Raw genomic sequence first — 13,691 nt, forward strand, 5'->3', positions numbered from 1 at the left:
GTGTGTGTGTGTGTGTGTGTGTGTGTGTGTGTGTGTGTGTGTGTGTGTGTGTGTGTGTGTGTGTGTGTTGGGGGGGGGGGGGTGTAGTAGTGTTATTGAGGGATGGGGGATATTTTCAGGAGCCTTAATGGTCAGCCTGTCCCCACAGAGACTGGCTCAAATGTCAGGTCAGCTATGAAGTGACCTCCATCCTGCTCGCTGTCTGCATCCTCTCTCTCTGTGTGTGTGTGTGTGTGTGTGTGTGTGTGTGTGTGTGTGTGTGTGTGTGTGTGTGTGTGTGTGTGTGTGTGTGTGTGTGTGTGTGTGTGTGTGTGTGTGTGTGTGTGTGTGTGTCAGTCATGGTGTGTGATGGTGTGTGTGTGTGTCATGGTGTGTGTTTCTGTGTCTCACCAGAGTTGAATCTTTCCAACCCAAACCCTCGTTTGAAACATTAGGATTTATTCTTTTTTTATGATCATAAGAAGTTATGATTTCTTCATTGAAATGACATGTTGCTGCGGTGGGCGTGACTGTAAATGCTTCAAATTAGCCGTTCAGTTAACTCTGGTGCATTCACATTGATGTACATGTTGAATGAGGACTGTCCCAGGTAGTTTAACACACAGGTACAGATTCAATGTCCTATTTCAGCTCAAATCCTAACAAAGGCCGTGTTTACGCTCGTCTTTTTAATCCAACTTTTGTGATCCCAAAGAGAGCAAGATCCGATCTCGGAGCATACAGACCTGACAGTTGATGCGTCCTGGCAGGATCAGATGACAAAAGTCACATCGAAAAGACAAGTGTAACCACAGCCTATGTGAAATAAGAGGGCGTCATGGCAGCCGATGCAGCAGAAGCTACACCTTTATCACGTCTTAATTCTCTTCTTCTCCTGATATCATTCACCTCTGAGGAAAATAAATTGTGAAATGATGGCTGATTAAATCACATAGAATGTCAGATAACCCCAGAGTCACTCTGATTCCACCGCTTCTGCCGTTCGCAGGTAAGGCGCTGACCTTCCTGCTGCTGCAGCCCCCGAGTCCCAAGCTGCCCCCCCACAGCACCATCCGCCGCACCGCCATCGACCTGATTGGCCGAGGCTTCACCGTGTGGGAGCCGTACATGGACGTGTCGGCGGTGCTCATGGGGCTGCTGGAGCTCTGCGCCGACGCCGAGAAGCAGCTGGCCAAGTGAGTCCACGGTCACACAAACTCGAATGTTGCTGCTGTTATAAATCATAAAACACCATCTGTTATACATTCTGATATAAAGATAAACACTGTACCTGAATATATAAAGAAAACACGAGGACCAGAGGAAAGCTATGGTAGAAAGAAAATAGTTCCTTCATGAAACTGCTCACAACAAGGTCTGTGGTTTATCTTCAGGAACCGTGTCATGATTTCTGCAAAGAAACATTGCTGTTAAGTTCTTTCAAATGTATATTTTGGGGGGCATTGAGCACCACCAGTTCCATTTTATTGGAGGGAAGGCAGACATCTCTACAGCCGATATCTACAAATCCAACACCCAAACAGTCTTTACCAATAAATAGCATGGCAGATAAGAGGAAACGTAGGTATTTTTTTATTTTGTCCCTTTTAAAAAAAACACACTGAACATGACAAAAGGACACTGTTGTTCAGAACAGTCCCATGTCCATAGTTTATGTTCAGGAACGGATTAGTTTATTCATTGTTTGTGGGTTCGGCTGCTCACTCTTCCCTCTCAGATATATATACATACACACACACACACACACACACACACACACACACACACACACACACACACACACAGAAACACTCAGGCATCATATAGCCGGCACGCTGAGTTATGGAAGCCAGGCTGTAATCTGATTGCAGGATATTATGATGATGTAACGATGTCTGCGTTGCTCCGACATGGGAGTCCTCTGTCTGTGTGCCTGTGCGTTTGTCTGTGTTCATATGGTGTCATGTTGTTTTTCCTTTTTTTTTCTTTTTCTGCCCCACTATAAAAATGTCCATCCAGATAAAAGCTTAACTAGTGAAGCAATTTCCTGCCCCTCAGTGGACGAACCCTTTCGATTATAATGGCCAGTTCACCTTTCCTCAGCTGAAATACGTTTACATGCTGACAGATGATCTCCTCAGATTGTTTTGAGGCCTGAGGAGTTGAAATGATCCAGCATTTTACACGAAAAAGCAAAAAGTGATTAACAAAAGGGATCAAATTTATCCTGGGATCTTCTGATGTGGTCTGGTCATCTTAGTAGATGTCTGTGTGAAGGCGGACTTTAGGATGATTTATCTAATCGTGTGACTTGTATCCCAGTTTGACTTTGAGTGACGTAGAGACGCCGTATACGACTCCTGTCAATCACAGTAAGCCCGCCCTAAAGCATACTCTGCTTTATGGTCCATTTGACTCTAAATGGAGCCCCCCCCCCCCAGCTTTGTAATAGTTGCTCTCCTGCGAGTAGACGATCAGTGCAACTCTGCGCCTTGCGCTCAAATGCTGGGAATATATTTGAATTTCTGAACGTGTCGCGCACCGCAAGACAGGAGCGCTCACCAGGCGCTCTCACACCACAGGAAAACAATGGTTTTGCTGTCTCTGTGTGATCTTAGTCCATAGATGTCGGGAGCAGCAGAGTCCACTTTGGCTCCTTGACCATCAACGCCACAACCAGCAGAGAGTAGGGCAAAGGTCAAGGCTGCCTTCACACATTCATAGTGAGGTTGTAGCATTTTGTATGAGTGAAGGTCAGAGGTCACAGGGAGTAAGTAATTCAGTGGCATCCTCTCATGTATGGTACAAAGGACTGTGTGTGTCTTCCTCCCTGCTGAAATCTAGCTGGCCAACATGAGTTGATCATATTAAGGCTGAAACTGGAGCTGGGTCAGTCTGGTTAAATGAGTATAGATATGTCTGCTGCCCCTGTGTGTGTGTGTGTGTGTGTGTGTGTGTGTGTGTGTGTGTGTGTGTGTGTGTGTGTGTGTGTGTGTGTGTGTGTGTGTGTGTGTGTGTGTGTGTGTGTGTGTGTGTGTGTGTGTGTGTGTGTGTGTGTGTGTGTGTGAAGTTGAACAGACTCAGACGTAAAGATTCACACAAAATAGTAAACATCAGGACGAGTCTGGAGACTGGGGAGCCATGAGTTACACACTGTTAAAACAATAGCTGCTGGACTTTTTTGGCCCTCGACACATTGTGTAATTTCACAACTGTTATTCCTACTACTACTAATAATTATGGTAAAAATGTTCAAATCAATGTTTATTTTCGGAATAGTGCTGAGTGATTGTAGAATGACATGATTAATTGACAATGTGAACAAACTGATTGGAGTGGCATTTATTTTTGAATGAATATCTGATGATAGTTAATGTCAGCTGATTATAATGATCAGGCAGGAGATGTCTCACACTGCTCTATTAATGAAGTAAGCTCATTTTAGGCGCACGACGACAGCGTGACAGTCGATGGAAAGATGCGTAAATAGACGCAATCTCACACAAGGCCGAGATGCGACTGTGCCAGCTTATATCGTTCTGGCTTGTGTGACTTGAATTCATGAACACGCAGAGTGAGGAAGACTCAGGAGAGAAACTGGAGGAAAATAACCGAGAAAAAAGTCTAAGGAGTTTGTGCTGAGATCAGTCAGAGTCTGAGCGATACACTCTACAATGCAGGGGATTGCTCTGTAACACTGTAGACCATATCATCCTGATTAAGAGGCTATGTGATTGGGTGGACATACCCGGATCAGCGTTAGACTGGTTTTCATCTTACCTCACTGACAGAAGTTTTACCGTCACTGTCGGAGACTTTGTGTCTTGTGGTGCTCCACAGGGCTCGGTTCTGGGACTATTTTTCTGTTATTTTAAGCTTTATGTACCAGGTCTGCACTGGTATGCATGTATTTATTGTGTACTTTATTGTCTATTGTGCCTTTTTTCTTTTGTGTGTGTGTGTGTGTGTGTGTGTGTGTGTGTTGGGGGGGGTGGGGGGGGATGCCACCAGTTCAATCACATCAATTTATCACCTGACCAGATCATTTCATTGTGAGTTTTAGTCACGGTGGAAAGGAAATACTCATTTTAATTGTACACTGCAGCATTATTAGTACTCGTAGTTGTAGTAGTACTGCTACTACTACACACATAAAGAGTTTGGGACCGTGTGTAATGGATGATGGGATGTCTGTGGATGTGTGTTGTTGCCTCCTGGTGTTGTTGAAGGAAATAACACTAGTGCACACCAATATACACACACAAACACACACCACACACACACACACACAAACGGAGTCGGTTTCAGCATCGCTTCACTGGTCAGGTTATAATGTAAAAAGACGAGGAAAGTGTTGAATGCACGTACGCACACACACACACACACACACAGGGTGTGTTTCAATGCAGCTGACTTGAGAATGAAACGAAATAAACAAAAAAACTTGTTAAAACTTCTAAATTCCTTCAGTAAATCTGTCACTCAAGAGTGTAACCTCATCAGATCAGTGAACGGATTTAAAGGCCTCTTGCTGACATGAGCCTAACACTCATGTGTTTGTTGTCACCACTGCAGAGATAAATATGTGTTTTAATGTTTGTCTGCAAGCAAAGAATAAAGTGTGTCTTTGACATGCGGGGATAAATACACGTCTTTACATTGTGCTTTTGATAAATTGCCTTTGTCGCGTGGAGGTAAGCCAATGTTTTGGTAATCTGTGTGCGTCGTGCAGAGATAAGTACACGTTGTCACCGCGGATGCCGACTCATGACCACAGCAGGATGTTTGCACGTCGGAAAACAATGATCCGCAAACCACGGGTCACTTCTCAGAGAGAAAGTTTGAGTCGATGTGTTTCGATCCGTTCGTGCATTCATTTGGGTCTTTTACTCGATTACATTCAGAACCGGCTTAAAATGCAGCTTTACGGTGTTATTATTAGACAATCGGAGATAATAAAGTTAGAATCTCATACATATCCCTATTGAAAATATACTGCATGTTGCTGTTGTCAACCAGCCAGTGAATCAGTCAGTAATCCAGTTGTTAAATCAACTAGCAGTGTGTCAGTATTCCAGTCAGCCAACCAGTCAGTAATCTAATGAGAAAACCCGTCAGCCACTAACCATTTAAACAAACTAGCCAGTACAACAGTCAGTCAGGCAATAGGTGAGCCATTCAGTGATCTATCAAACCACCCAGTTACCCAACGAAGCAACCCGGTTCAATCTGTTTGTCTGTAAATGAGCAAGCCGGTCGGTAAGTCAGGACCTAAACCAGCCAGTACTTCAGTCAGTCAGTAAGCTGGTAAAACATCTAGTCGGTAACCAGTCAGCAGATAAACATTGCATCATACCAGCCATTATGTCAGTGAACCAGCTACTTGTTAAGCCGGTCGGTTCCCACAGCAAGTCAATCAACCAGTTACTCAGTCAGCAACACAGTTTCACTCAGTCTTTAGATCCAGCGAGTGAAGCTCATGCTCCTCCCACTGAGCTCTGCAAAACACACGCCTGCACTGACAAACTTCTGCAACTACATGAATGTGACTTTCAAACGAACCCCGCCGTGTGCCTCTATAAATAAGAAAGAAAAGAAAAAAGCCCTGCTGCCAAGCCGACTGCACATGGGTCCTTGTTGATGATTGTCTCGTTGGTCTGTGGTACCCATGCCCCGTTTGGGATCCTGAATACAAAATAAATAATACTGTTTAATAGCACTTCCAATGAATGATTAAATATATCTTTATGTCGATTGTCTAGAGTTTTTGAGTGTGGCTTCCTCTTCTCATAATGGGTAACGATGAGCCCATTCCACACTTGAAACTAAACTAAATGAGTCTGGATGAGAACATTTGGGAGACGTGGTTAACTCGGGTTGCCTAAAAACGTGCATTCTCTCTACTAACCAGTAGGGGGCGAGTCCTCTGGTTGCAAAATATAGTCTGATTGTATAGAAGTCTATGAGAAAATGACTATTTCTCTCTTGATTTATTACCTCAGTAAACATTATAAACATGAGTTTATGGTCTCAATCTCTAGTCTCAAGTCTTCTTCAATACAGCATGATGTTCATTTAGTAAATGATGGTCCATTTAGAGTCAAATAGACCATAAAGCAGAGTATGCTTTAGGGCGGGGCTTCTGTGATTGACAGGTCACTGTTTCAAAAAAGACAAGATGGCGATGGCGAAATCCCAGAACTCAAAGCTTTAAATGTCAATCCACAAACCAATGGGTGACGTCACGATGACTACGTCCACTTCTTACATACAGCCTATGATTTTAACTCTTAAATGTCAAACATGTCTTAAATTAATCGGGGAAACCCCGATATGACTGCATCTGTAAACCCACATTACCATATAATCTTGGCTGAACATTGATACCAAGGTCCCAGACCAGATTTCTCCATAAGGAGCTACAGTGCAGACTGGAGTCTCTGCTGTCCGGGTGGCCGTTGACTCACATTAATCTGTCGGGTAGATCCACATCATACGTACGTACACATGCTGTTTTATATGCCGTTTAAATAAAACAGTCTCTACAGTCCTTTACTAAACCATCCACTCTCCGCCCGTCTGCAACTCACTGAGCAGATCAGTCAGTAAGTCCGTCAGTAAACAGCCGGTCACACACACACACACACAAACACACACACACACACACACACACACACAGTCCCGGCTTCCTGCAGCAGTGACTCTCGTCATGTGATCGAGGTTATTCACTCCTCCCTCGCACACAAAAAAAAATCAATACTTCCAATCCTCGCCATGCGTATGTGTGTGACTCAGTATTGACTGGCTAATGTCAGCGCGATACTGGCTGTGAATGCAGTCATGTTGCCGGGTTCACGCACACACTCATGCACACACACGCACACACACACAGAACCTTTTGAGTTTGTGTGTGTGTTTCTTGTTAGCTCCGCATACTGTAAATTCAGTCGTTGAACAGTTTTCTAACTGATCTCGTAATCCCGTTCACTTTATTTAATTTGATAAAGTTTAAGTTTTGAATTTTCTGATTTAGTTTAAGTTCTACTTTATATTACCACTCAGCACCAAACGAACCACTCTGGATATAATGTCGTCCAGTACAACACCTTTCACTGACCTCACTACCGACCATTTCATTGAAATGACACATGTCCGTTTGTTCTCCTGCGACTGTAATAATAATCCGGATTATTTCATTACATGTTCTAAGTGTTGGCCGTTAACCTTGATGGTTCTCGGTACAATTAGCTCCCGGCCCTCCCGCTGCCTTATATCAACACCGTGACTGCTTCCAATTACAGCCAGCCCTCTAAATGAAATTAAACATTTCAATATTGATGATATATTGGCAATATATTACCGGTATTAATTACAGGTGCTGTGGCTGTGATCGGTAATCAGAGGAGATGAATCGTGCTGCTCGGCCGGCCGTCCACCCATCACTCCCCCCTCCCTCTCTCTCCCCAGAGTCACTTCTTAACAAGGTGGCCTTGCTCGCCCCCCCCTCTCTCACACACACACACACACACACACACACACACACACACACACACACACACACACTCTCAGTCAGAGGGGAGTGTGTGGCCAGCTGTTAGGGTGTGTGTGTCTAATTCCTGTTGCATTGTGGGAGTCCATTATGCCGTCGTCTGGTGAATGGCTCCCATTGACTCGGCCTTGACATTATAAGCTGCCCGCTAATCTCTTCACTCCATATATTAGTAAGGCTCGATCTCTCCGTTTAATCTCATTTTCTTCCCCTCTCTGTACGATTGTACATTTAAATGTCTCTCCCTCTTTACATCATTATAGAATCTCTCTTTAAAGGATAAGCTCGTGATATTCTATCGTTTTTTTCTTTCTGTCAACAAATCCCATGAAAAGACCAAAACCAACAGTGAATATATCTTCTAATTATTATAATAGTAAGTATTGTGTGTGCATCAGAGCCTGATATTTCTCCTTCCTCTGTGCCATAAAGCCTCACTGTTGTCCAATAACTATTAAAGCACATTAATGAGCCACACTGTCACACTGGTGGACATGGTCATTACCATGAACACACACTCATTACTTTCTGATTGACAATGTTCATTTTGACTCAACTCAATCCCACACACACCATCCTGCTGCCCCAAATACTCATTCGAGCACCCAATGTGTATGCTGAAAATAATCCCAAATAAATGCACTATTTATCAGAGTTTCTGGACTTAGACTCGACTTTGACTTTGAACACCAGCGACTTTGTGATCCGTGACTTCACCTGGACATCAGCCGCTTCAGTAGGAAATGTGCAGTTGGTAGTTCAGACAACTGACGATACTTGAAGACTGCTGTGCTTAACAAAATACAGCTCAGAAGTGAGAGATAACACACTAAGGCACACCTGATGGGTTTGATCTTAGATGTTACAAGGTTTATTTTAAAGAAGCGAAAGTCTTCATTGTTGTTGTAATTATTACTGTAAATGTATTGCTACTGGTTTGAATTTGAAATGGTATTCTGTTTCTTGAAACACAAAGTGTAGGACTTGGACTTAAGTCCTATTAGACTTAAGACGCACTTGTGACTTGCAAAGCAATGACTATTATTACTATTATTATTTTAGTACTCAAAAGTAAACTGTCTCTGTCTCTCTCTCTCTCGCTCTGTCTCTCTGTCTCTCTCTCATATATTCCACAGTATCACCATGGGTTTGCCCCTCAACCCTCCGGCTGACTCGGCTCGCTCGGCCCGCCATGCCCTCTCTCTTATCGCTACCGCTCGACCGCCGGCCTTCATCACGACCATCGCAAGAGAGGTGAGACTGAACTGTTCAGACGACCAGCCGGCAGCTTCAGAAAGTCCTCAGCCGAAAACAAATGTTCACATATCATGTGCTGTCAGCGGAGTCTTTTATTTAGTGTTTCCATGCTGACTGTGGTGGAGGGTTGGTAACAAAAAGAGAGATTTTTTTTATTGAAAAGAAGTTCAGAAGATACACACTTGATTTGTCCAACTCGGCTGACTCCTCATTATCTGTGGAACGTCTTTTCTGTCACTTAGATCTGAATCACATTAAAATGTGTCTTACGTGCTAGTATAAACAGGAGCAATAGTATTTTAGTTTCAAGAAAAACTGAACATTTATTTAGCATTTTTTCATTTTGTTCAATGAAAACAACAGTTTTGTAGAAAAACATCTCATATTTCTAAGGAATTGAAAATGATATTGACACCAAAACTCAGGTTTCTACTTGGGCGTTTTAGGGTCATTTAGGTTAAATCTTTTTTTTTTATTACGGATTTATGAGACTTTATGAGAAAAAGAACTCTTGCAAAATGACTTGCTTACTAAATTATTATTATATATCGAATACTCTTACAAATTTTCATTAAAAAACCCTAAGAAAATAAGCGGCTAGATTTACTGACTTTATAATCACAGAGAATCATTTTCTCATACATTTACAACCTAAATATCACTCCCCTCCCCCAGCTCCGTCAATTTCTCTTTAACACCTACAGTGGCCATGATATCCTGTCCTAGGTATGGTGGCAGTATTTAACCATTTCAAACATACATAGCTAAAGCTTGCACACCCAATGGAGGAGCTAAATTACTAGTTACATACTCTCAAATGCAGTGTGTTTCCCTAATCGTCATGTCTTTCACATATTCCTCCTCCAGTAAGTAACACATATGTATGAATATGCCCTTTTTGTTTTCCAGGTTCATCGGTACAACGCAGCTCAGGCGAACTCTCAGTCGCAGCAGAACGTTCACACCACCACTCTGGCCAGAGCCAAGACGGAGATACTGCGAGTGATCGACATCCTGATCGAGAAGATGCCCGGAGATGTTGTGGATCTGCTGGTCGAGGTAAGTGTTCTTACACATCACATGAAGAGGGCTTTCTCCACAATCCCAGTAAAGACTAACCAATTCCATGTTTTGGCTTTGAGGAAATGGTTGACCAAAATCTCTGTAGAATGTGTAATTCATTTTCTTCCTCCTCATCTCCTTCTCTCCTCTTTCCTTCTACCACGTCATTTCCTCCTTCTCCACCTCCTCTTCTTCAGGTGATGGATATCATCATGTACTGTATTGAAGGGTCTCTGGTGAAGAAGAAAGGACTGCAGGAGTGTTTCCCTGCTATTTGCAAGTAAGTGTGTGTGTGTGTGTGTGTGTAGGTGTGTGTGTGTGTGTGTGTGTGTTAACAAGCCCCACATTTTCCCCTAAAAGGTCAGTGGGGGGGCATGTAGATGATACAGCTCAATCTGTATATTGATGGGTCTTTTCTGTCTCTTCTTGGCCTGAACATAAGTTGTTTGTGTTTCAGAGTGTGTGCATGTTGACATGATACTTTTAGAAAAGATCCGAACAACACAGTTTTATGAGGTGTTATGTTTTTTTATTTATTTTATTTATTATTTATATATATATATATATAAATATATAAAAATCTTTGTACGCTTTTTGGGGTTTAGGGGGTTTGACACCGCGTTCCACCGTTCAATAAACACTTCTGTTGGAGCATGCAGGTGCTTAAAGGGTGCCACCGGTAGGAATTGCACCGGTAAAGAAAGGCAGTATCTGGGAACTGATGTGCAAAGTTCAGTTAGGCCATCAGCGTTGAAATCTCCTTTTAGTTATCTTTTCTTTGGTTTATCTACAAATCTCTTTTTTTTTTTTTTTATCGAGGGTAAATTTGTCCATTTTCCATGCAAAGTGGAATTTTGCAACCAATTCAAAATCAACCGTGTTTTTCCTTTTTGAGAATGAATGCTAGGGGTTTGTATGTGAATTAAGTTTTTAAGATGGTGTCGGTTTAGCTCAATGTAGTCATATTATCCACTACTGGCTTATTTCTCGTGGTTTAGTTTTATTAGAACGAACGCTAACACAGCTTGATTTTTCATTCTTTGTCTTTTGAAATCTTCCTTCCTTCTTTGCTAAACTGCTAGATGATGCCCACTTAAATGGTGAAGTGTTAATGTATGTTTGTTTTCCACTTTTTCAGGTTCTACATGGTTGGTTACTGTGACCGTAGTCACCGCATCGCTGTTGGAGCTCGCCAGGGTTCAGTGGCCCTGTACGATGTTCGTACTGGAAAATGCCAGGTACTGTAAAAGCTGTGAAACCCTCCTCTCAGTAGCTCTGCTGTTTGACCAGAACAGGACAGACACGTTTAAGTAACTGATTAGTTGCTGATTGACACCGAAGTCCAGATTTCGCCTGCTGTCGTTTTATCATCCATCCACTTATTTTTACCTTTGTTCCTTCATACATTCATGTCTGTCCTTTTGGTTCATTATTCATTCATCCATTCATTTAATCATCTACTCACCCATCCATCCATCCATCATTCACTCATCTATCCATCCATCCATCATTTACCATTCACCCATCCATCCATCATTCACCCATCCATCCATCATTCACCCATCCATCCATCATTCACCCATCCATCCACCCATCCATCCACTCACCCATCCATCCATCATTCACCCATCCATCCATCATTCACCCATCCATCCATCCATCCACGACCCATCCATCCATCCATCCACTAATCACTGAACTGATCATCTACTTTATTAATCCATCCATTTCTATCCATCCCCATATTTTTTTCACATTTATTTCCATAAATCACCAAACGTAAATCATGTGATTGATCTGTCCAACTTCCAATTGTTCCTTAACATCTTTGAATTATTCTGAGTATCCATAATTAGCACATATTACCTCTAACGACAGGTTAGTGGAGGAAGAGATGAGGAGAGCAGTAACAGCGGGTAAAATAAAGGCAAAGGAGGAGAAAAGAAAGAGAGAAGCACGAGAGGAGTTCTGTTGCCTCAACTTACTTTTTTTTCCTCCTAGTAATTGATTAATGATGAAGCAATGACTCTCTTAATTACGTCTTTGCACACAAGTATGTTTGACTGTGTGTGAGATTGTTGAGTGTGTATGTGTTTGTGTGTGCTACTTGGCTTTTGTGTTTGTGTGTATTTCTGTGCGAGCGTGTGTGTTGGTAATTTGCAGCGTATTGATTTGCAGTAACCTGAGCAGTCTAGTCTGGTGGAGGGTCATTTATATCTGATAACAGCACTGGCCCCTGTTCACCCGACATTTAGTTTGATTGTGTGCGTGTGTGTGAAGGTGTTTATGTTTGTGTGCACAGTGTAAAGACGCTTTTCCTTCGAGTGTTATTTGCAGTAATTAACATTTAATAGATGATGGCATTGTGGAAACGGAGTGTGAGAATGTGTTTGCTGGAACTATTTAGCATTTAATTTAAAATGTAAGATAAAACTATCTTCATTGAGAGGCTGGGTATCTTTCCGCACTGTCGCTTGCAAGTGATCAGATCGGGTCACCGACCTATCTGCATCTGTTGCTGTGGTAACAACGTTGGCGTCAGTAACGCAGTGGGGCTAATGAAGCTTTCCCCGGCAGAAGCATGGGAGATGGAGGTCCATCATTTTTGCTGTTAAGCAGTGGTGCAGAACTGCAATGTGTCACTCGCGTTGGTCACACAATGACGAAAGTGCTTTTATTTATTTAGCTGAAGTCCTTAAGCCTCCTGGTCTGCTGAGCAGATTCCATGCCACTAGCAGAGCGCTTTGGAGGGCAACATGGTGGACAACAACGGTCCGACTGCTGGAGCGAAAGACACTTTCATATCCGATTTGAGAGGCCGGAGCACTTGTTACTCCACTTGTTGCATTTCTACCTCCACATGTGGTTTGGATTCGATCTGCAGAAATTAGATGTCATGAGTTTTAGTTTTTTTGTACTGTCCAGACCTTCTTAAATCAACCTGGATGCGTCACAAAACAGATTTGGGCTGAACAAGGCCTTTTAGGTTTTATTAGTTCTGATTCTTATTGAATCTAGTACTTCTTACTAAAATCTCATGGTCTCCATGGGATGAACCATAGTGATTTCTTCTGTACTGTCAGCAGCAGTCTGACAGTTGAAAGTAATTCCAATAGAAACCAGTTTTCAATCTTCGTAACGTAAACAAAACCTGTATGATGAGCCTTGCTTAATAAGTAGGCAGATTCATTGTCCAGTGAAACACTTTGATTTCCTCCTGATTTAATCCAAAGGAAGGAGAAGAAAAGAGAGAGAAAGGGAAAAGCCAGAGATGGTGTGGAAGAGGGATGATGTGTTAAAAGAAGGAAAAGAGGAGAGGAGGGGAGAAAAGAAAGGGAAGGAATCAAGGAGGAAATGGGAGGAGAGTTTTTGTTCATAATCCGTGTGTGTGTGTGTGTGTGTGTGTGTGTGTGTGTGTGTGTGTGTGTGTGTGTGTGTGTGTGTGTGTGTGTGTGTGTGTGTGTGTGTGTGTGTGTGTGTGTGTGTGTGTGTGTGTGTGTGCACGTTTGTGTGTATGCGTCCAACTGTAGCTAGCTAGTCCCTGCATGGCCATCTGCCACAGCTTTGATCAGCCTCCGTGAACAGCTCTTTGTCAGCTGCATTACTCTGTGTGTGTGTGTGTGTGTGCGTGTCCAGCTGCTTGCTCTGCTTCTTTAACAGACTCTACTGAGACTACTAATTGAACACAAAGAAACAATCTGACTGATCTTTCTCTCTGCCTGCATCTGTTTCTTTCTGTAACTACTAAGGATGCACCGATCCCAGCTTTTTTTTCGGACCATGTACCAGTACAAGTACTCAAATTTGAGTACTTGCCAATATTGAGATACCGATATGAGTACTT

General features: G+C 42.7%; 1 protein-coding gene across 1 annotated transcript in view; it reads left to right on the forward strand.

Moving 5' to 3' along the window:
* wdr7 (WD repeat domain 7) overlaps positions 1-13,691 on the forward strand; it is a 110,629-nt gene that overhangs the window by 83,535 nt on the left and 13,403 nt on the right. Inside the window, exons 24-28 of the mRNA XM_079179133.1 lie at positions 989-1,175; positions 8,665-8,782; positions 9,695-9,844; positions 10,045-10,127; positions 10,986-11,085. Of these exons, the coding sequence (XP_079035259.1) occupies positions 989-1,175; positions 8,665-8,782; positions 9,695-9,844; positions 10,045-10,127; positions 10,986-11,085 (638 nt within the window). The remainder of the gene's footprint in view (positions 1-988; positions 1,176-8,664; positions 8,783-9,694; positions 9,845-10,044; positions 10,128-10,985; positions 11,086-13,691) is intronic.

Source organism: Pholis gunnellus, assembly GCF_910591455.1.
Source record: "Pholis gunnellus genome assembly, chromosome: 18".
NCBI classification, from domain to species: Eukaryota; Metazoa; Chordata; class Actinopteri; order Perciformes; family Pholidae; genus Pholis; species Pholis gunnellus.